The 23,007-nt window shown below is 44.6% G+C and overlaps 3 protein-coding genes across 3 annotated transcripts in view; 2 read left to right on the plus strand and 1 right to left on the minus strand.

Moving 5' to 3' along the window:
- The window catches only part of LOC117457027 (uncharacterized), a 52,084-nt gene extending 34,982 nt beyond the window's left edge, over positions 1 to 17,102 (plus strand). Inside the window, exons 31-34 of the mRNA XM_034096895.2 lie at positions 600 to 686; positions 15,344 to 15,490; positions 15,818 to 15,854; positions 16,054 to 17,102. Coding sequence (XP_033952786.1) covers positions 600 to 686; positions 15,344 to 15,490; positions 15,818 to 15,850 — 267 coding nt within the window. The 3' untranslated portion in view covers positions 15,851 to 15,854; positions 16,054 to 17,102. The remainder of the gene's footprint in view (positions 1 to 599; positions 687 to 15,343; positions 15,491 to 15,817; positions 15,855 to 16,053) is intronic.
- Positions 1,566 to 4,161, plus strand: LOC117457174 (uncharacterized). The gene is made up of 4 exons (XM_034097085.2): positions 1,566 to 1,794; positions 2,523 to 2,717; positions 2,808 to 2,884; positions 3,002 to 4,161. The coding sequence occupies exons 1-4, from the start codon at positions 1,699 to 1,701 to the stop codon at positions 3,975 to 3,977; spliced, it is 1,344 nt and encodes a 447-aa protein (XP_033952976.1). The 5' UTR covers positions 1,566 to 1,698; the 3' UTR covers positions 3,978 to 4,161.
- On the minus strand, positions 4,222 to 6,697 carry LOC117457173 (uncharacterized). The gene is made up of 3 exons (XM_034097084.2): positions 6,033 to 6,697; positions 5,298 to 5,433; positions 4,222 to 5,087 (listed from the first exon to the last, which is right to left on the minus strand). The coding sequence occupies exons 1-3, from the start codon at positions 6,623 to 6,625 to the stop codon at positions 4,335 to 4,337; spliced, it is 1,482 nt and encodes a 493-aa protein (XP_033952975.1). The 5' UTR covers positions 6,626 to 6,697; the 3' UTR covers positions 4,222 to 4,334.
- Positions 17,103 to 23,007: the final 5,905 nt, after the last annotated feature.

Below are 23,007 nucleotides of genomic sequence, written 5' to 3' on the forward strand. Positions count from 1 at the left end.
GCCTCCTTTTATACGTTGAGATGCACGCGCATTCAGGTAGGCCCGCCCCAAGGCCGACTACGTCTATAGAAATCTCAGTAGGTGAATCCTCGCATAGAGGGTAGTAGAGTCCAGTAGAGGGCAGAGCCTGTGAGAGATATAACAGAGGGGTTTATGGGATGCTACAATTATCTGTTTGATATTCTGAGCCAAACACTTCAGAGACATGTTTTGTATACATCTGAGACCTAGACTATATTGAAGAAAAACAGTATAATAGGGGACCTTTAAGGCTTTGAGATGCCTGGCCCTAAATTATTTTTAACCTTTACATATCTCATGCGCCTCTGTGAAACCTTAAGTACAAAGGCAGGAAAGCCTCTAACTATCTCTCTGTCCCAGATAAAGACCAAATGTGACTTGGCTTTTGGTGTCAGAGCTCTGTTGCTGGCCTCAGGCTGATATTGTTCCATAAATCTCATTTTACAACACTTTTTTAATTTACTTTTATTCTTTCTGTGATCTTTTGTGTGTATGTGTTTTCAGGTTTACTGTGAGCTTAGTTTCAGCTAGTAGGCTGTTTTAAAACATGCTTAGATTGTTGTTCTCTTTTCCAACAGGCTCCAGTCATTTCACTTCAGATAGCAGCTAGTCTTCCAAACAACAACTACTTCAGCAACACCTTCAGAAATTCCTTCTTTTACCAGGCAAGGTTTCAGTATGTGTTTTTCAATAAAATTGCTCTAGTGTGTGTTGCATAACTTCAACAAGAAACAACTTGAGTCACTAAAACCACTGAAGTGCCTTAGAAATGGATGTGAAAAATACTTCCATGATTACAACATTTTGCATGGCTGTGCTTCATTTGGTTGTCTGAAAGGAGATAATACTTGTTTTTGTTAGAAAGACGAGTGCAGGAAAAAAAACCGAGGTGACAGGGCTTTCAGTGTTGCAGCTCCCAGACTTTTTTTTTATTAAGATATATTTCACAATAAACCATAACAAGTATTGTAAACATGTGGCCAACAGATGTTTCACAGGGCTTGTTGAATAATCTGTCTAAAGTATGAAGCAACTCTGTTAATGTTGTGAACTAGTTGGCTCCTTTGAGATGTACGGAGATGTTTTTGTGAACCTCTACATCCAATATACAACATATGAGTGATATTCTCCGGGCTTCAGGATTTCCTTTTCTGGAAATTCGTATCAAAAAGGAATTGGTATGCAGATGCTTGGATATGCCTGTGTGGATTATGGCCTGTAATACTGATTTTAGTGGGTAGTGAATAATGTACTCTGAACAAAAATATAAATGCAACACTTTTGTTTTTGCTCCCATTTTTCACGAGATGAACATTTTCTATATACACAAAATAACCATTTCTCTCAAATATTGTTCACAAATCTGAAAAAATCTGTGATAGTGAGCACTTCTCCTTTGCCGAGATAATCCATCACAGGTGTGGCATATCAAGATGCTGATTAGACAGCATGATTATAGCACAGGCTGGCCACAATAAAAGGCCACTCTAAAAATGTTCAGTTTTATCACACAGCACAATGCCACAGATGTCGCAAGTTTTAAGGGAGCGTGCAATAGGCTACATGCACAGTCACTTCCGCATTCTACTCAGAGCTGCTGATGCATTTCCTGTTGATGAAAAATGACGACCTTCTACACCCGCTGCCTACAAGAGCTTCCGAAATTAAAAATGTCGGATGTTCATCGGATTTGCCGGACGACTAAAGCCCCAGCCAGCAAACTCGATAAAGGCTTCAAATTATATGCTGCGTCATATATACACAACTATGAAGGTAAGAAGGTAACAGGTACTAACCAGCTAGCTTATGCTCCGGGTTATGCTAACGTTAGCTGTCAAAAGCTAGGTAACGCCAGAGCCCTATAGTATAACTACTATTATTATTATTATTATTATACTATTACTATAGTAGACTACTATAGGGCTCTGGGTAACGCTATGTACTGTTTCTGGTGTTAATTCTTTAAAACATTAGCCATTTTGCTAACAAATACTATCGTTTAATAGCCTTATAGCCTAGCCAAGGTTGTCTTGTTGTTAGCCACACTGCATAATGGTATCGGCTTTTGTAAAGCAATGTTGCCATAGATGTTTTGACGTGAGTATAGATCTAACGCTGTTGCTCTGTTTTTTTTCATTCAGTGTCCAATAAAGACAGGCTGACAGGGCAGGTCAGCGTGAGAGCCTTGTGCTACAGGTCAATGAGGAAGAGCGAGACAGCACACAGTTTGAGTGTAGGCAGGCAACATTGCCACTGTGTTCCCCCCTGTTTATTGAGTTTCAGTTCAGTTTCAGTTCAGTTCATTTTCAAGGCATCTTAGTTTCCAAAGAAAGTTCATTGTGGTATTGTAGGGTAAGAGGGTAACACTAAGCATTCAGGAATACATGCTTCTTCTAGGATAATGGGTCAGTAAAAATAACCAATAATTCTACTCATAACCTCCTGGCTCATTTACCACAAGTGAGGTTACTAATCACTAGTATTTCTTCTCTCTTTTTTAGATAACGCTTCGTGACTCATCACCAGTGGTGCTCACGCACAACCAGTGCTCCTGTGTTGCAGGAACTGTTTTGTGCAATCACACAGTAGCATTGCTGTTCCAAACAGCACATTACACTGAACTGAACATGTCAGTTGTGCCACCTGTGCATAGCTGTACTGAATCGGAACAGCAATGGCACAAGCCGCGAACAATGGTAATTTCAATGAGGTTCAAATACTTGTAATCTTTCACAGAGTTTTTGTTTTAAAGTGACTCAACGAACAGTACTTGTCTTTTCCTTAAGGGTGTGAAGCCAGGGCCCATCAACTCCATGGTCTTCACCAAGCCTGTACCAAATAGGATGGTGCAGACTGGAGTAAGGTCAGTTTAGCTGGAAAATTGTGTTTCCTGTGTTTTTTAAATTCATAATTCTGGTGCTGTATTCCTAACCTTTATTGTCGCATTAATGTGCTATATTGTCTTTGCCATTCTTTGTAGGAGTGGATTCTACAGAGGCATGGTGGGGCCATTACCAGATCCCTGCCTGTTCAGAGTTACGGAGGCATACTCAGCGTTCAGCATTGAAGACAGACCGCTTGTGACCACAATGAACATGAGACCTGACAAGCCCCTTGTGGAAAGTGCCTTCGGGATTGTGCAGGAGGGCAGTGTTCTGTCCTATCAGATGCCTGCTTTGACGTCTCGGTACACCACACTTCACACTGACACACCACCAACACCCCACTTGCCCATAGAGGGGTATGTGATCTTGCCATGTGATTTACCGCTGGTGTGCTCAGAAGAGGAGCAACTGCATATTAACAGCTTATCTGTTGATTTAGAAATGTCTCACAAAATTGAGGAGGCTATCCGTGAGCAAAGCTCTAGCTCAGAGTGGCATCTGCTCCGCAAACCCAGGGTTACTGCCTCTAGGTTTAGAGAGATTTGTCACGTCAGAGGTGAGAGCTCTGCTAACTCTCTTGCAGAGCGAATACTCAAAGGTACAAGGCAGACTGCAGAAATGAGGAGAGGTGCAGAGATGGAGCCCACAGTAGCAGCTGAATACAGTAGACTGGCAAACGTGAACTACTCCCCTTGTGGCCTTGTCATTCACCCCTCTACGCCCTGGCTTGGTGCCTCCCCTGATGGAGTTGTATTTGACCCAACAGAATATCCCCAATTTGGCCTTGTTGAATTCAAATGTCCCAATGTCCCAAATTATGTCGACTGCAAATATGTGCAGATGGAATGTGGCTCCCATAAGCTCAAGAAAAGCCATGCCTATTACTGGCAAGTACAGGGTAAACTTCTTGTGTCTGGGATGCAGTGGTGTGACTTTGTAGTGTGGGCACAGGAGGACTACCTGGTGCAAAGAATATACACAGATCCAGAATTGCAAAGAGCAATCAGAGAAATAGTAGACTTATTTTTTTTTTACACATACATGCCGAAGTACCTGTCATTACAAAAGTAGTGGGCACTGCAGCCATTGATAACTCTGTGAGCAGTTAGCTGCTTGTTTTTAGGAGGCAATCCCTCAATCATGTGTTCTGAATGACAACAAAATGTGAATTTAATATTTTGTTTTTGATATATATTGTTTGTTCACATTTCATATATGTAAATAAATATACAATTGTATTTAAAAAGACAATAAAGTGAAGTGATTTTTTTGTAATGAATAGTAAATCATTGCATTTGTAAGAAATCATCAACGCATTGTAATTTGCTATTTACCATTTATTCAAACAAAACACTAGCGTGTGTCAGGCAAAACGGTGTGCTCACCCAGCTTAATCACAGCTACCTGCACAGGTGTCATCATCTTGTCTTATTTCACCCATTTCTTGACCAGTGCTTTGTTCTGATAGTTTGACAGCATACATGCTACTGCAAACAGCTGGGTGATGTTGTAGGCATGGGACAGGAGGATGACGCCATCAAAAAGTTTGTTCTCTTTTATCCTCCTGATGACACGCTCCACATGAACCCTCAGTCTGGCAATGGCCTGTGTCTCCCTCACCTGATAGGCTGGCATTTGCTTCTGCTTCGACAGAAAAGGTGGGCAGTACACTTTGCATTTGCAGTAATCGCTGATCAGGAAGCCCTTATCTACCATCACTGCCATGTTTTCAGTCAACAACGCAGCTATTCCAGACTGTTTGAAAATCTCCTTGTCGCTGACAGAACCACCATACAGACTGGAAACAAATGTCACTGCGCCATGTGGGGCTATGCCAACCAGGGCTTTCATGGTGCAGTGAGATTTGTATGTAAAATACATTTCACTTTGGAGGAGGAGTGAGGATGGTGTTTGACACCTCAGCTCTGTGCAATCCAGGATCACCTGTGTGTCTGGGAAATCTTTGAAGGCCTCTGGGAGGTGGGCTTGAACTTCTGCAGGTGTAAGCCAGATGCACTGTGACCCCAATAAAGTTGTAAGAAAACTTGTCCATGTTGCAATGATGCGGCTCACAGTGGACTGGTGTATGTTGAAGCGGTTTGCAAGGTCCCTTTCTTTCAAACCCACCGACAGGAAGCAGAGAAAAAGGAAGAACTCGTCAATTGGCTGAAGCAGCTGTCTCTGGAAGATAAAAACAAAAAAAGGGTACTATATTAATGTCATGAGAGTAGCACACGATGGGAAAAACATTAAGTTGTTTTAGTTCTCTGATGTATTCAAAAATGATTGAGTACTATAGCCTTTTAGCCTACACAAAAGCAATGAAATGTCAGAGAAACATTTTCCCTTCAGTTTGTGTTTAGAGTGTGTGTTAAAAGAAACGTAGCCTACCGTTGATGGACGTGCGTGTGTAACCACTTCTTCATTCCTCTTGGCAGCTGATATCGCTCTTGTGACACGAACCATTTTATAAATGGAAGGCTCAATCAGAAACCAGAAGGCCATCAGGTGGTTATAGCTCGGGAATCTGTACACAAAAGACACATGTCAGTCATTAATGACTCGTTAACTGACACACATGGGCTAATGCTTTCCTCTTGTTTGCTGTAATACATTACAATTCAAATAGCCTGATTAAGAAGGCACTTGGTGCAGGTATAGTAATATACAGCAGTAACAACTACATTAAAGCAGCAGTAATAATCTAAAACATAAAGGGAACATTTTACACAGAATGACTACTTTTACTCTTCATTCTTAAGTGTGCAACTGGGAGAAACGCAGTGGATATTGACATGTACTTTTACTTTGGTAAGGTTTTGAAGATTTCCACTTGTAGTAAAGTATTATCAGTATGTTGTTAGTATTAGTATGTTTTACTCCACCACATTTAGTTAACCTTCATAGTTTCTAGTTACTTATAAAAACACATGATTTATGATTCTACATGTTCAGTTCAGGAGTATTTTCAAACCATAGTATTTGTACTTATACTTCAGTTAAGTTGAGTAGCCTACTTATTCCAACACTGCATGCATATAGTCAGCAGTCAAACGGCAGGTAAACAGGATTCTTTATAAGCTAACCCATCTCAAAAACTTGGATAGAATTTAGCCAAAACATTACCTGGTATAGAATCGGATGTTGTCGTCGGAGCCAGCAAACCGCTGTAAGCAAAACTCTCGCTGGACTCTTAACTCCTGCAGTTGCTTCTGCAGATCCTCCACTGTTTTGGAGTTGTCTTCTGTAGCTTGAGAGGACATGTCCAGTGAAGCTGGTTCAGGGGCTGAGCAGTAATCATGGTCACGGACATCCATGTGCTCTTCCTGCTCCTCCCGAGAGACTGGTTCAGTGGGCCGCTCCCTTCTCTCCCAAACACTACCCCGCGGTGTTTGAGCAGTGAAGTGATTCCACTCAAACAAAGTTGGTACAGCACCTTTCACAAGCCTCCTACGGCCATCAAGGGTTTTTGGCTCTATTAGTTGATCCGTAGCGAAGTGACGACTGCAGACCTTGGAGTGAGAGGAGATTGTGAAGTTATCGCGTCGTATTTTAACCAGCCACTGTCTTCGCAGCTCGAGTTCGGTCGGAAAGCCATGGAAACTTAGGACCCCGTTAAATTTAGCTGATGCCGTACAAAGTGGGACACAGCAGTGCTCGGAGTAGTTCTTTACTTGTCTTTGCAAATGCTCCGTTTTGAAAATCTTCCGTCGACTCATATTTAAACCATAGATTTAAACAGTAAAACATTTGTGGACGCTCAGCTACGCAAACCGGAAGCTCCCAAGCAGTATTACGGCTAAGGCGGAAGTACGTCTCAGACCCTAGTGCATGTAGCCTATTGGCATGCTGACAGCAGGAATGTCCACCAGAGCTGTTCCCCGTGAATTTAATGTTCATTTCTCTACCATAAGCCGTCTCCAAAGGCGTTTCAGAGAATTTGGCAGTACATCCAACTGGCCTCACAACCGCAGACCACGTGTAACCACACCAGCCCAGGACCTCCACATCCAGCATGTTCACCTCCAAGATCATCTGAGACCAGCCACTCGGACAGCTGCTGCAACAATCGGTTTGCATAACCAAAGAATTTCTGCACAAACTGTCAGAAACCGTCTCAGGGAAGCTCATCTGCATGCTCGTCGTCCTCATCGGGGTCTCGACCTGACTCCGGTTCGTCGTCGTAACCGACTTGAGTGGGCAAATGCTCACATTCGATGGCGTCTGGCACGTTGGAGAGGTGTTCTCTTCACGGATGAATCCCGGTTTTCACTGTTCAGGGCAGACAGCGTGTGTGGCGTCGTGTGGGTGAGCGGTTTTCTGATGTCAATGTTGTGAATCGAGTGGCCCATGGTGATGGTGGTGGGGTTATGGTATGGGCAGACGTATGTTATGGACGACGAACACAGGTGCATTTTATTGATGGCATTGTGAATGCACAGAGATACCGTGACGATATCCTGAGGCCCATTGTTGTGCCATTCATCCACGACCATCACCTCATGTTGCAGCATGATAATGCACGGCCCCATGTTGCAAGGATCTGTACACAATTCCTGGAGGCTGAAAACATCCCAGTTCTTGCATGGCCAGCATACTCACCGGACATGTCACCCATTGAGCATGTTTGGGATGCTCTGGATCGGCGTATACGACAGCGTGTTCCAGTTCCTGCCAATATCCAGCAACTTCGCACAGCCATTGAAGAGGAGTGAACCAACATTCCACAGGCCACAATCAACAACCTGATCAACTCTATGCGAAGGAGATGTATTGCGTGAGGCAAATGGTGGTCACACCAGATACCGACTGGTTTTCGGACCCCCCCCCCCCAATAAAGCAAAACTGCACCTTTCAGAGTGGCCTTTTATTGTGGCCAGCCTAAGGCACACCTGTGCAATAATCATGCTGTCTAATCAGCATCTTGATATGCCACACCTGTGAGGTGGGATGGATTATCTCGGCAAAGGAGAAGTGCTCACTATCACAGATTTTTTCAGATTTCAGTCAGACAACTCACGTGTTCCTTTAACATGTTTATTAGAAGCAGCATATAGTTGAGTTTGGCGACTAGGCTCGGGCATCATCACTCCATAGATATACATAGCACGATGAGTGATGATTAAATAACTAACCCCCGAGCCTACAGGTGGAAGCTGGGGTGGTGGTGGGGCAGGCAAGCAGCAGCGACGTAGCTGCAGCAATAGCAGCAGCAAGCAATGCATGGAGAGAGATCTGGCAGGTTAAATAGAGCGGCATATTAAGGAGACTCTGTTTGGTTGGCTGTAGAGCGGCAAGGGGGCGTTATGTATGAATGCAGCATAAGTGCTCGAGTTGACTGCCTGAACTAGCTCGCAGGCTTCGCCCCATTTCAGTCAGACAACTCACGTGTTCCTTTAACATGTTTATTAGAAGCAGCATATAGTTGAGTTTGGCGACTAGGCTCGGGCATCATCACTCCATAGATATACATAGCACGATGAGTGATGATTAAATAACTAACCCCCAAAACTGCGTGGAGATTAGATACTATCCCCCAAAACTGCGTAGCCCGAGCCTGACGCTGGTGATGTGAGACTGATAAGTAGAGGGCCTGGCGAGCTGCCATGTGGCCATTCCCCCTAAGCACAGCGGCTTTAAGGGGAATATACTACCAAGTGAGACTGCTATGTGTAGGCCTGAGGAATAGCCCAGAGCCGATTCTTCCCTGAGCTCAGCGGCCTTGAGAGGAATATACTACCTATATATGCTACCTAATGAAACTGCTATGTGAAGGCCCGGGAACAGCCGAAAAGCCATCCCCCTTAAGCACCACGGCTTTGAGGGGAATATACTACCTAGTGACTGCTATGTTAAGGCCCGGGAATAGCCCGAAAAGCCATCCCCATTAAGCACCGCGGCTTTAAGGGGAATATACTAGTGACTGCTATGTGAAGGCCCGGGAACAGCCCGAAAAGCCATCCCCCTTAAGCACCGCGGCTTTAAGGGGAATATACTACCTAATGAAACTGCTATGTGAAGGCCCGGGAACAGCCCGAAAAGCCATCCCCCTTAAGCACCGCGGCTTTGAGGGGAATATACTACCTAGCGAGACTGCTATGTGTAGGCCTGGAAGTGACCAGTGCCGACCCCCCCCCCCCAGCACCGCGGCTTTGAGGGGAATATACTACCTATCAAGACTGCCGTGTCTAGGTCTTTGAGGCAGCGACAATGAGCTTTCCCCCCCAAGCATGCAGCTATGAGGGGAATATACTATAATGAAATAAATATAATCTAACCCAGCAACCACCTGGTATGCAATAACAGGATTCTACAGATATACATCTTTGAACGTTACTTATCATCGAGTAGTGCAAGAGCTCATGGTTGTTTGTGCTGCAAGGATCTCATTCATGTGAGGCATGATATAGCGCTGGTGGGCAGAAGATGACCGACGGCCCAGGATACTCAGGGTTGAGGTAGGCGGATATAGAGCTGCGGTTGTGGCTGTGCAGATTCTTAAACAGTGGGAATAGCGATCTGGGGGCAGGTCGCAGCTTAGGCAGAGATCACGCAGCTTGGAGGAGAACCCTCGTCGTTGGGTTTGCAGCCATCGAATACACATGGGTGCCGACGCATGTGTCAGAGGGCAATGATGCGAGAAGTTCAGCATGGAAGATAAAGGACAAAGAAAACAGTGTTAGTTTTAGCAATGATTATTCGGGGTTCCTTGACTCCCCAATCAGAAATGTCAGACATTGAATGTTTCAAAAAAGTGTGTATATTTGATCTCCAAAGTTAATTCAGTATGGGAGAGATTATGCTGAGGATTAAAAGGTGAGAGGTCTGTGTATATTCGCCACCTGAGAAACCAATAGAAAGCTGTAACAACTTCATCTGACGTTTATCAATATATAGTGAAACCCCTTTGCCTGAATTTATACATTAACCTTTGCACGGGTGCAAAGTTAATAGGCAGTCTTTATTATTGCGTGGCCTTCTAAAGGCCCTTGAGGAGCAAATTAATTAACTCTAGCATGGCTTAATACTTAGCACTTGAAGATTGCAGGATTCGAATGAAAATACAATTAATGCATGAACAACTATTATATCTATTGCATAAGTACACAGAGGAGGTTGGGACAGAAGAAGATAAAGTACCAAGCTGAATTGTATGCTTTGAATCATGCTCTTGGTTGGAGGCATAATATGGGAAATCCTTGAGGGCTTGACGTGTAGATCCAGAGTCGTTTGGTTGAACGAGGGCATGGCAAGCTGGTGGGGCAAACCACTCATTGTGAAATCCCCCGAACCAGCAGAAGGCGCAGCATCTGTAAGTAACTAGAGAGGATCTGAGGACACCGCAAGGTCATTATAAAAGAATGAACATAACCTTCTACTCATCGCAGAGGGGCTAAGACCAAAGATCTGAGCAATAGCCATCTCTAAGATTGCATTCATGCTGAATAGTCCGCGTCTTTACACCAGACGCAAGTGTATTACATAATTTCATTTGCAGAAGGTTGGGTTTGCGTACACCCAGGCAACCTCAAACAGACTATGAACTGTACACTAAAGTCATTGTACAGAGATGCTTTTTCAACAATTGGCGGGACATTAAGCGGATAAAATGCAGATCCCAGCAATTCCTACAGTAGCCTGCATCATTGGCAGGTTATTTTCATACTGCTGTTAATCTGGAGAGTGCTTCAACAGACTCTGCGGCCAGCGCATAGGATTATAAATCAGACAACGTGCATTAAAAACATTATAACCCATAATGAGACGTTATGCAGTGAGGAGGTTTCACCGATGACAGGTGGCTCTGATGAGATTGTACCACTGCCTTTTCTCTGTACACAGGGGACCAGTGAGGTAAGCAGTCACCAGAATGAATGCATGACCCTATAGGTTACTGTATGTTCACAGCATAGATAGCAAAACAAGCGATGACGCGCAAATAGTTGTTTCCCATGTTTTGATGCGGACTACGTCACACCAGCAATGAACCTCTCCAGAGTTTACTAGCGAGCGACCCGAGACCACCTCTTTTAGGCGGAGCAGAGGTATCGGACTGCTTCCACACCAATCCAACGAACCGCATCAAGGGGTTAACGCTACAGGGACCGATTCAATAGTACTAACCAAGCAGGTGTGAACGTGACCTAAGACTATGGTGCCTTAAGGTCATCACGTCATTGGAGGCAGTCGCAATTTCTACAGGCTCGCACTACCTGTTAGCATCTGGCATCTGTTAGCATCTAGCTCTCCTGCTTACAAACTTTTGGCCATCCCTGCTTATACAAGTAGTAGTTTTAGTTGTCTGCGATCTGCCGAGGCCGGCTGTACTAAGGTGTTTTACCTCCGGAGACGGAGCGAAGAGACGGAGCGGCTCCACCTGTTGCTGCCTGTGATCTGCGATCTACGGAGGCCTGCTCCCACCTGTAGAATACGGCTGTACTGGAGAGGTTTTTACCCTGGAGTCGTCGCGGAGAGACGGAGTGGATCCACGCTTCGGGCTTGGCCTGCTTCCACCGGGCGTGTGCTGCTGTACGGAGGAGGATTTTACCACCGCTGGGGCCTGCTTTCCACCTGTCCTGGTTCTGCTGTTGCAGAGCCTGCTTTCACCCCGGGGATACCACGGAGGGACCGGAGCGCTTCCACGCTGCTGTTTTCGCCTGTCCTTTGCTGCTGTGCTGATTTTGCTCCAGGAACATCGCGGATACTGTGTGCTGGTCTGGGAAAATGGCCCATATCGGGATTCTGCTGTGCCTGTTAACTGTTTTGGACTATGAGAAGATCTCTAGTCATTCTGAGAAGTCTACTGGATTCAGGTCTGTTCTGCCACCCGCAGTGGGCATCCCCTGCAAAGGTTCGGATGTGTTGCTCAAACAATTACCGGTTGCCTTGTCACAGACAATCTGCTCGACAAAATATGTTTGTCTTTTTTTTGTTTTCCTGCGATGATGGTTCTTCAGGACTGCTTCTTAAGCTCAAATCACACTCTCGCAGACTTTTCCGGTGTTTCTAAATGAGATGACAATGTATGTGTGTCGTAGAGAAACCAGCATAATGCTTCTGGTGTCAAAGAAACGTGGGCTACTATGGCAACCAAATGCACATTTGATTGTAAAACCTTAAAATATATATGCCACAGAAGGCATATGGGATGTCTGCTTTCCCTGCCATGTCATCTACAGAGCAAAGAAACGGGAACAATTTTAGTAGTTAATACTCTTAACAGAATAATTGTGAGGAACTAACGGCTCAATAAAGAAACGTTGCTAGAATAATTCCTCCTAGCACTAGGCTAGGGGCCTGTTGTGTTTTTAAACGTTTAAATAGCAGCACGTTTAATACTCCTGGCTCCTTCAGTGCAAACTTCAGTCTTGAGTGCAGGTTTCAACAGACATGGGTCCCTGGGAGTGTGACGTCAGCGGCACAACGTGGTTGAACGCGGAAGTAGAAACATTTGTTTACATTGCAGGTAGAGGAAATCGAGTTTGTTCACGGGAATATATCGTGCAATTAAAGGCTTCAAGCGCTGATTTTACTTCGAGAAGGTAGGACAGGATGGCAGGTACTTTGGGAATGCAGGAGTCAGCTTGCTCCTGCCTTTTTTGGTGTTTAAATACCCACCGACCGAGAGACAGTGCGACTCTTAGCTGACACACAAGAGAAGGGTTGTTACCAGAGCTGGCGTAGAACTCGGGACTTCCTCTGGCCCAAAGGATATTAAAAGTGACTCCAGATGAGGACGGAAGGGACACCTGAATGTGTGTCGTGCGGGAGCTGTGGCTCGTTCCAGCGGCGTCTGAACCATGCTCTGAGCTAGCCTGTGTTTCGGGAATGAGGCATTTCTTACGGCTTCTTGCGTATGATGATTCGGTTCCGGAGTCGGAGATTGCAATAGACATTTGCAAGGACAGCACCGGCAGGCAAGCAGCAGCAACATGAAACACAGCAGCACGAACATGAACGCAGCAATAGCAAATGAACGCAGCAATAGCAGCAGCAAGCAATGCATGGAGAGAGATCTGGCAGGTTAAATAGAGCGGCATATTAAGGAGACTCTGTTTGGTTGGTTGTAGAGCGGCAAGGGGGCGTTATGTATGAATGCAGCATAAGTGGTCGAGTTGACTGCCTGAACTAGCTCGCAGGCTTCGCCCCATTTGTGAACAATATTTGAGAGAAATGGTTATTTTGTGTATATCCTCCTGGGACCCGAGGAAAAAAAGTGTCTTCCAATTTCCTTTTTTTTGTGATTTACTTCCTATAAAAAACATCTTGCAATTTAGACTTTTTTTTTTTTTTTAAATGTTACAGTATGTCCACTGTAGAGGACGTCGGGAACATATTAGTTTGAAAAGACAGCCAAAATTAACAGATGGACTATGTAACGTATTATGGTTATAGAGTGATATTAATGCAATAATACATTCACCTTTATTTAAAACATGAATAAGTAATTGATCTGAACATTGCTGTTTATTTGGTCAATACAAATCTAGCTTGGTTTTTGGTGAATCTTTCCAGATCTTCAAAGACTTTGTAGTCAATGTAGTGGGAAAGTACCTCATTGACTCCAGTCAGCACGGGCTGTAGGGTCATCTTGACTAATTTTATGGATGTGGTCTCCATTTGACCATGCTCATAGAAACAAAGCTTGCATTCCTGAGACAATTCTCATTTTTCATGGCTCCACTTAAAATTAAAACAACAATAAGACATACGTGCTACTCTTGGCACACAGAGGGCCATGTCTTTCCAGCTCGTCCCTATCTGTCTATATCTATCTATCTGTGCGCTCATGGAGCATCTTGCATCTTTCCCCCCCTTATTCTTGACCCTCTTCTATCCCAGGTGTGAAAGTCTCATCTCTCTCATCATCTGAGAGCTCAAAATCTTAATCTCCCTTAACTATCTGGTACAGAAAATGTCTGCTTCAGTTCCATCTCCTGCAACAATATTGAGTCATAAAGTCCATGAAGATAGTCCTGACGTCCACTAGAATGGACATTTATAAAAGGGCTGTTATTTGAAAACTTGAATTATTTAATTGCTTTCAGAACTAATTATATAGTTCCTCACATGTTAATAAACAAGAACATATATGATTTTCATCGTAAAAATTTCAATTATTCAACAATATTTGACTTCTCCTACTGCTTCTATACCATTTTGTTTTTCGTATGCCAGCCATTTTGGATGAAAAGAAAGAGGAACTTCCCAGCATGCAATTTTAACCAATGACATATCACTGGAAATACCAGGATGTCCTCTGTACAGCACATCAGGGATTGATAGAGTAGCTCAAAAGAGTAAAAGGAGATTCATGTTAACAAAATGTCCACTACAGTGGACATTTTCAATGGGCTGGGTCCCAGGAGGATATAGAAAATGTTTTAGATCTTTGAGTTCATCTCATGAAAAATGGGAGCAAAAACAGTGTTGCATTTATATTTTTGTTCAGTGTAGATGCATACAAAAAGACAAATAAGTACACATGGTGACAGCAATTTAAGAAAAAAGTGACCTAAATAGCATATTAAAGTATGGCGACCTAAAATAGTTTAAAGTAATGCAGATCATCTTTCATGGAGGAAAGGAGGTAATAGTAAAAGGTGTTTAAACAAGAGACAGTAAGCAAAAGTGGAACAACCACAGTCCCTCTGCACTAAACTTGTATCCACCAGAATGTTAGGGCAAAACATCTCAGACAGCAACAGAACCCTATTTTGTCTATCTGCTGTAACATCTTTTGTAACCCAAGGGGCGATAAAGTGTAACATCCCAACAGTAAAGGCTTTATATCCTAACATCCTGCTTAGCCCGGCTGATATCTGGACACAAAAAGACTCCGACTGCCCTCACCCTACTCCGCTCACAGGCTAGAGAGCTCAGAATAATAGGCCGCTCAAAATAGGAAATAATCAGCAATTCGTCAACCCCCAGATTTCCTGCAGGATCTCAAGGTTATAAAGTTTGTTCCTTGGGCGTTTTTGCTTGTTTCACATTCTTTCAGATTGTTGTATACTCCCTAATTGAAGGGGAAAACCAGCTGTAGCCATTTTATGCGATGGCCTTGTACACATATGCTGGTATTAAGAGTTTGCAATAATTAAAATTGTCCCTTTTTCACATTTAGAATGTACATTGATTACACAAATTAAGTGATATCCTTGTAGGTACACACAAGGATTCTAGTAGAAGTTAAAGACGTTTGTATTGGCAGGCACTTTTTACCCTCTTAGCTACCATTTGCTGCATTTCCTTATTTATATATTGAGGTCAATCATAAAACTTAATGTAAAACTAATCCTTTAATTTCTTTTCAAATAGCAGCCAAGAAGTGTTGTATTGAACATGGAATGCCATGCTTGCTTTTTTTTTTAATCAGTGAAAGATGTCTTTGTAGAGCTGTAATGTGTTACTGTGAAAGGCTGCTCTGTTGACAGGAGGCCGAGCAGACGCTGTTTATCCGCCGCCAGAGGCTACAGTCGGTCGGTGGATTCTCTCTGCTGCTGCTCCACTGTCTGTCCCACATCAAGATTAAAGACATGAGCTCTGACTCTAGTCCTGCCTTCCACAGACTTTTCTTCAAGGTACAGAGAAACACTCTATGTGACTCAATAATTAAGGGTTTTGGAAACTGTTGTAGTTTGAAAATACATTTTGATTCCAAGTGTAGCTTGAATTGAGCTGAACTCAGGGAGTGGGTTAACGTTTTCATGATGTGAAGTTCATTTTAATTGTCTTCTCTTTTTGTATATCTTAGATACTGCAGGCATGTCTGGGGGAGTTGTTTCAGGCCATACTGGGCTTGCCTTCCACTGGACAGGAAGCCAATTTGAGTTTGTTTATTCAGGACCAAGAGGCCCCTTCTTAAATTGAACACTTTCAGATGTTTATGCTGCCTCCTTGCTTTACAGGTCTCCCAAACCAAGCAGAGGATTGCTTTCTGAAAATGTAAGAACAAAATATGACCTCCCTCTGATTGTTTTCCACTGAGCGTTGAGAATGTATCTTTAAGATTTCTCAGAGTGATTGCTCTTTCATGTATTGTCTGTCAGTTCTCTAGTTGCAGTATACCATTTTTCTGTGTCGGGGGGCTAACAAGAGCTGACTTGTGTGTCTCTTGTGTGTCTGTTTGTGATTATGGCATCAGGAAGTGGAGGATCTTCAGAGGAAGCACAGATAAGCGTCACTGCTCTCCCATCTTGAAGGACTTTTAAGGCACAAGAGCTCTGAAGTGTAAGGGAAATTCTTCTATGAAAGAAGACAAAGACATCTCACAAAACATCTATTCTTTATTTTAAGCACTTCAGAGATGAAGGCTGAGGAAAATGCATTTTTTACACAAAGAGAAGAAGACCTAAGGATTGGCAGATGTTTTACAGACAAACATTTATCTCCAAGAAGACAGAATAAACATCCTTGCATTACAAGAACTTCCTTCCTTCCACGGAGAAAAAAGCATGCCACTGTGTGCTCAATGTTTTAAGAACTCTTTTTGCAAGCATTCTCCTTGATTAAAAATATTGTTTAAACACATAAATGTTACATATCATGAAGTCACTTTACCAAAATGTATGACCTGACATCTACTTATTGATCATTGCGACAATAAGTAACAAGGCACAGTTTACTCTATAAAGTGTTACAATCAGAATGCAAAGTAATATTTGTCCCACAAAGGCCATAGAGAGAAAAAAAATTGGTTAAACATAACTCAGGACGTGTATGCTTCCATACAATTGTGGAATGTTAATATGAAAGTTTAAAAATACACCAGTTATAGAAATAAACTTTACTATGTACTATTATTTTCAATCATATATAAAAACTCTATTTCTTTTTTAAAGGTTTTCAGATTTCACTGATTTGATTGAAGACTTTAATTCTAACCTGACCCTTAAATTGATACTAAACTAAATTGACAACAAAACAGTGTTCTCCTTGATGTTTTATTTTTATTTTACGCGTGGCATTTCTGTATGGGCTCTTGATCAGAAGATATACAAATACAAACGCATGTAGAATCTGTGTTTTTACACATACACACGCGCACACACACTCACACTCACTCTCACTCTCTTACATCTGTTTTTACTTAGGGGGTCCCGTGTGTGGGGGATGGGAAGGTTAAAGTAACAAAGGCATTGCTGAAATTCCAACTCATGTGCTGGAAAAACAGTCCTCATCAATGTTGTCTTCACATCGTGGCTTTGACCGCGATGATTATGATGATCATAATTATTCCAAGGACAAGTCCGACGACATTTAGGGTCTTGGCTGTCTTTGATGCACTTGCAGCTTCAGTTGATTCTCCAACAGCATTGGCATTTTGTGCCTTTGAAAAGCAAGTGTCAGAAGTCATTTGTTAGAAAAAAGTAGTTTGACTGAAGTTTAAATAATCATAGCATTTAAAACAAACCTGCCAACAATAGAAAAAACAGGAAAAATAATTAACTCACCTTACAGGAGCAGACAATGGCAGCAATTCCTAGAGGCAGACAGCAGCATATGGTGTTAAAAATGGACCATCCCAGGTAAGTTGGAACCGCAGCACGGGTCTGGCCTGATTCCATGGTGTCTCTTTCTTGTTCTTTGAGTAAATGAGAGTTATACGTTGGTTGGCTGATGCCTGGATCCAAATGCTGGTGGGGGATGTGACCCAGACCGTTTTACTCTCCTTGGGTGTGGTTTAAAGAGTTGTTTGTGTGGAGCCAGAGGAGGGAAAAAATAAAGAATCTGACATTCAACGGAAATGGGTGTTTTTGTGGTGTGACAGAGGCGTTAGTCATTAGTTGCTTGGAAGTTAGCTGCACGACATCTCTAAAAGTATTTTTTTAGAACTTTGATTTGACTTGCTTTTACATTCAGCTTAACACACGATAGATGAGCTAATTTTGTATAACTGTAATGCATAACAAAAGTTAAGTTTAGTAGACAGTTATGTTTTTTTATTTTCATGCAGCTGCAAGTAATTCCACATGAGACCCAACACCTTCAGACAATGACTTCTTTCATAAAACACTTTGGTCATTGCAAACTAAGAAATGTGTATTTTGAACAAAGCTTGGCAAAACATATATATTTTTCAATCCAAGTTTGGGTCATGCCAAGTCCAATAATATAATTTCCACAAAAATGAATTCCTTCATTCTTCTGCAAAGTTGAACGACCAAATAATTGTACTTTCTCAATTTTTCAGTTTTGAGATCTAACTTTTTCACTCTGAATTCAATCTCTTGATAAGCATTAGTGTTTTCTGTTGTTTTTGGAATAAAATCTGAACAACCTCATAGCTAATTTCACAACAACAAAATAACATAATCGGGGCCAATTCAGTTAATTAATTGCTCTGCTAGAGAGCATTTTATTCTGCTGGCAAACAATAGAGATTCTATTATTCTGAACAGCAATTTAGGATATTTTGATGAATCAGCTGTTAATGTTTGGGTGTATAAGAATAGGTGCCATGCTCGAGTAACTGCATCAGCTTCCCCTGAGTGAGCACAGCTGACAGACCACCACAGCTTACTGCACCAGGTAACTGCCTAGATTTGTCATGTCTCAGTTGTAGTGCTCGTAAATCAGATGTGCATGGTAATATCTGAACCATGTATGACAGTGGGCTGTAAGAGACGCATGTTTGCATTCGGGGAGTTAGAGTTTGGCATAAACTGACTGGAACAGCGATGCTCATTCACCTTGTTCAAGGTCATGCAGCAATGCATTTAGTCCTGAGAAGGCTCCTTGTTTTCACAGCTAGAGCTGATTCTCTGACAGTATTAGCATGGTGTGCCTCTAAAAGGAGACATCAAAGAATCAGCTAGAAACAATGTGTTTTACTGTGGAAATTAAATCTTCACATACAGTTGAAACACTTTTTTACATTTGACAATTTCTTGTTTGACTCCAGTACCTGAGAAATATAACTTTGACCGAGAAACTATCCCACATTATTTCTATGTTTTCATATCTTGTTTTTTTCTTGTTTTTACTTGCATTAGTGTTTTACTTTTTTTGTGTGAAAACTGTTAGCTAGCCAAACCAGAAACTATAGGTTACCTACGTAACCCCAGGACTCAGAGTAACACTCCGTTCGATGTCTCACTATGGGATGCGCCTCATCGCGGAGCAAACAGAAGCATCAATCTCATTACGCCAATCCTGATTGGCTGGTGATCTTGACGTCAACGTCAGGGGAAATCACCCCCTATAAGTAGCTTGCGCCACGACGCATGCGTCATTCAAAATAAGCACCTCTTCTCGCTTCACCATAGCAAGGAGGGCCGTCTGGTGAGACATCTCACTTCATGTCACTCTGACAACTGGGGTTACGTAAGTAACCTATAGTTCTCATTCATAACACTCCGTTCGATGTCTCACTATGGGATATTGTAGCTCCCGTATTGCCAGACGAGCTTATCTCGAAGACCACCGACCAACCAGAATTTAACAGGTGGAGTCCCGACTCAACAAGGTGCCCAGCACTGCTCGGGCCACGCTTGGAGCGGAGACGCCTAGCCTGTAAAAGCGGACAAAAGTGAGTGGCGAAGACCCGCTTGCCGCTGCACAGATGTCTTGGATGGGAGACATCCTGGACAGAGCCCAGGATGCAGCCAGACCCTGATTTGAAAGAGCTTGCGGACCTGAAGGTGCCTGCAAACTCTGACTCGTAAGGGTCTCAAAGCAATAGCCTCCACACGACAGTGGGAGAGCCGTTGCTTAGTAACCGGCTTGCCCCCTTTAAGGGTTAGCCCAGGACACCAGGAGTTGGTCATTATGACCCATTAAGCACCCCTGGTCTGTCCATACAGGTGCGTAAGCACAAACTGGACACAGCAAAACCCGCTGCTGTTCCCCGTAGGGACCCAGCGGCTGAGGAAATGTCTCAATATCCATTGGGTACATGTACAGACAGTGTCTGAAAACATTACTGGCTCGCCTGGCGGAAGCCAGGGTCAGTAACAGCACTATGTTAGAGAGACCTGGTGTAGGAATCTCTCGCACTCTGAATAGTGTTAACACCCTATGAGGGAGTCTCACTATATTCAGGTTGTACCACTCACGGGCCAGGCCCATAAGGCCAAGCGCTCTGGGTGTGGGTGAAAAATCTCACCCCCCACCCCCGACAGTATGCCCCTGTGTAGTGGGAGCTGCCATGGCTGCCCGCACAGCAGCTGATAAATCTCCGCCAGCCAGTACATAGCGGGCCAGTGCGGAGCTATCAGGATAAGTGTGTGGCGTTGTTCCCTCACTCTTGCCAGAGTTTGGGGAATCAGAGCCAAGGGTGGGAACGCGTACAGAAGGTCCGAAGGCCAAACGTGTGCGAGTGCGTCCACGCCTAACGGTGCGTTTAAGTCGCGCATCGAAAAGAACAGCTGACATTGAGCATTTTCTTTTGATGCGAACAGATCCACCATGGCTCTGCCATAACGCACCCACAGCTGGCTCACAATCCTTGGATGTAGAGTCCAGTCTGCATAAAGTGGTGTACCTTAAAGTGGCGCAAACCCCCTTGGCGGTTTATATACGATATTGTCGTCGTATTGTCTGTCCTCACGAGGACATGGTGTCCTCTGAGAAAAGGCAGGAAGTGCTTTAGGGTGAGGCACACCGCTAAAAGCTCCAGGTAATTTATGTGTGCCCGCTGGAGGTCTCTGCTCCAGAGACCCCTCACCGGACGGCCTTCATAAATACCTCCCCAACCTGTCAGACATGCGTCTGTGGTGACCACCCTTCGTGAAAGGACAGCACCCATAGGCACGCCCCGTACAGAAAAGTCGGGTGCAGCCAGTGGCGCAGTGCCGTTACGCATTTCACAGTAACCATTACCCTCCGCGCGCCATGACGCGCGGGGTTTAGTTTTAAGGCGGCTACCCAGCGCTGAAACTCCCTCATGTGTAAGCGTCCTAGTCGTACGACCAGGATGGCTGACGCCATGAGCCCCATCAACCGCAGGCATGTTCTGAAGAGAACATGTTTGCGACGCTGGAATAAAGCGAGACAAGCTCTGAAAGCTTTCACTCTTTCCGCTGACAGGCGAGCTGAAAAGGGCACCGAGTTCAGGTGTAAACCCAGGAAGATTATAGTCTGCGCGCGGCCCAACATGCTCTTCTCTGTGTTTATTATGAACCCCAGGTTGAGCAGGTGCTTTACGAGAACATTTGTCTGCGTAATAGCCTCGTGCTCCGACTGTGCGAGAAGCAGCCAGTCGTCTAGGTAGGTCGCCAAGCGAATACCCTGTTGTCTTAACGGGGCTATCGCGGCTTCCGTACATCGTACAAACACTCTTGGACTGAGAGACAGGCCGAAGGGAAGTACTCTGTATTCGTAACAGATCCCCTGAAATGCGAATCTCAGATATTTCCTGTGTGGATAATATACTGGGATGTGGAAATACGCATCTTTCAGGTCGACTGATGTAAACCAATCATCTTGTCGCACGAGACGCAGCAGAGATGTGTGAGTGAGCATTCTGAATTTATATCTTTTTAGATATCTGTTCAGAACCCTCAAATCCAGTATTGGCCGGATTCCGTTCCCTCCTCGTTTGGGGACGAGGAAGTACTTGGAATAAAAACCACTCTGACTCTGCTCGGCAGGTACAACAGATATAGCTCTCTTTTCTAGAAGTGAGAGGATCTCTCTCTCTAGAATATGGGCTGACTCTCCCCGGGCTTGTGAATACAAAATGCCCGAGAAACGAGGGGGGGTGACAGCGAATTGGAGTCTGTAACCCCGTGTTACTGTCTTGAAAACCCAAGCAGATGTTGTGAGCATCTTCCACTGTGTGCTCCTTAGAGCCAGCGGAGATGTCACATCTCTTGCCCTCTGAGACTCTGTTTGTTGTGTCATGGGGCCCTCTAGTGTCTGAACACGGTGGTACCCCATTTCAACAGTCCCCACCGTCACTGCGCACGCACGTGGCGGTGGCTTCACGGGCCCGTCAATAATCCGTCCTTTGAGAGATGCCGTAGCTGCTCTCGAAAGGGAAAGGATTGACGGGCCATTCTTTACAGCTCTAGCCGGCACTACGTGCGCACGTGGCGGTAGTGCCCTTAAAGCCCCAACCGGCACTGCGCATGCGCGTGGCGGTGGTGCCTTCACAGACCCGTTTATTATCCGCCTTTTGAGAGAGGCCGTAGCTGCTCTCAGAAGGGGATTTATGGTTAACGGACTGTTTATTGTTTTTCTTTTCATTTTTTTGAGCTGCGCCCTTGGCCGAAGCCTGGATGCGTCAGCGAAAAATGGTTTATTCAAACAATAATGATGTGACATGTGTTTTGTGCGGACTTGAGGATGGCGTTGAGGCATCTCTCGAGGCAGCGGGAACACAATTCGAGCCGGAGAAGGAACTTCCAGCTCTGTCACAGAGGGGAGAAGGAGGGGCTGTCATGCCGCTCGCTTCTTCCTCCTTGATTGCTGGCCGAAATTCTGGGTTGGCTGCGCCTGGGCTGCAGCCGGGACCGGAGATTTTCTAGACCAACTCGCCCTCGTCTCCTGCCTGGGCTGGGGACTCGGGGCGGGCTGCGACCTCTGCTGATCTGGTACTCTAGATCCAGCAGGGTTCGGAGCAGCTTGGGCGAAGGGTCGCTGTTGCGGAGGCAGCGGCTGGACCCTTCGAGGGAGACAGAGGTGGAGGGCCTCGTCTTCCTTCTTTTTCGACTCACACCTCCTCTGCATGGAAGCGAGAGCGGAGCCGAAAATCCCCTCAGGAACGATGGGCATATCCAGCACATCTTCTTTTTCTCGGTCCGGGAGGTTGGTGAGGTTGAGCCATCTAGCTCTTTCCTGCACCACCATGATCCCCATCACTTTGCCCGTGGCCTGGACGGCGCAGCGTTGGACACGGAGACAAATGTCTGTGACCGCGGCTATCTCGTCCAGAGTGGCCGGTCCAGAATTGCTCGACAGATCCTCACAGAGCTCCGCTTGGTACGCGGTTAGCATCGAGGAAACGCTCAGAGCTCTGGCGGACAATGCTGCAGCTTTGTAGGCCCGTTCCGTCATGGTCGACTGGAATCGGTCTGTTTTTGCTGGCAGTGTGGGGTTCCTGCTCGGTGACGGGCCCATCCTCGGTAGGAGGTGGGCTGCCACAAGCAGTTCC

Source organism: Pseudochaenichthys georgianus, chromosome 13 (assembly GCF_902827115.2).
Source record: "Pseudochaenichthys georgianus chromosome 13, fPseGeo1.2, whole genome shotgun sequence".
Lineage (NCBI taxonomy): Eukaryota > Metazoa > Chordata > Actinopteri > Perciformes > Channichthyidae > Pseudochaenichthys > Pseudochaenichthys georgianus.

What these genes read in the sequence shown, in the direction of transcription:
- LOC117457174 (XM_034097085.2), top strand. Translation starts at nt 1,699, where the DNA reads ATGTTCATCGGATTTGCCGGACGACTAAAGCCCCAGCCAGCAAACTCG. An exon ending in ATATATACACAACTATGAAG is followed by an intron (nt 1,795 to 2,522) that starts GTAAGAAGGTAA and finishes TCTCTTTTTTAG; the next exon opens with ATAACGCTTCGTGACTCATC. An exon ending in ATGGTGCAGACTGGAGTAAG is followed by an intron (nt 2,885 to 3,001) that starts GTCAGTTTAGCT and finishes CATTCTTTGTAG; the next exon opens with GAGTGGATTCTACAGAGGCA.
- LOC117457173 (XM_034097084.2), bottom strand. Translation starts at nt 6,625, where the DNA reads ATGAGTCGACGGAAGATTTTCAAAACGGAGCATTTGCAAAGACAAGTA. An exon ending in AACATCCGATTCTATACCAG is followed by an intron (nt 5,434 to 6,032) that starts GTAATGTTTTGG and finishes TTTTGTGTACAG; the next exon opens with ATTCCCGAGCTATAACCACC. An exon ending in CACACGCACGTCCATCAACG is followed by an intron (nt 5,088 to 5,297) that starts GTAGGCTACGTT and finishes TTTATCTTCCAG; the next exon opens with AGACAGCTGCTTCAGCCAAT.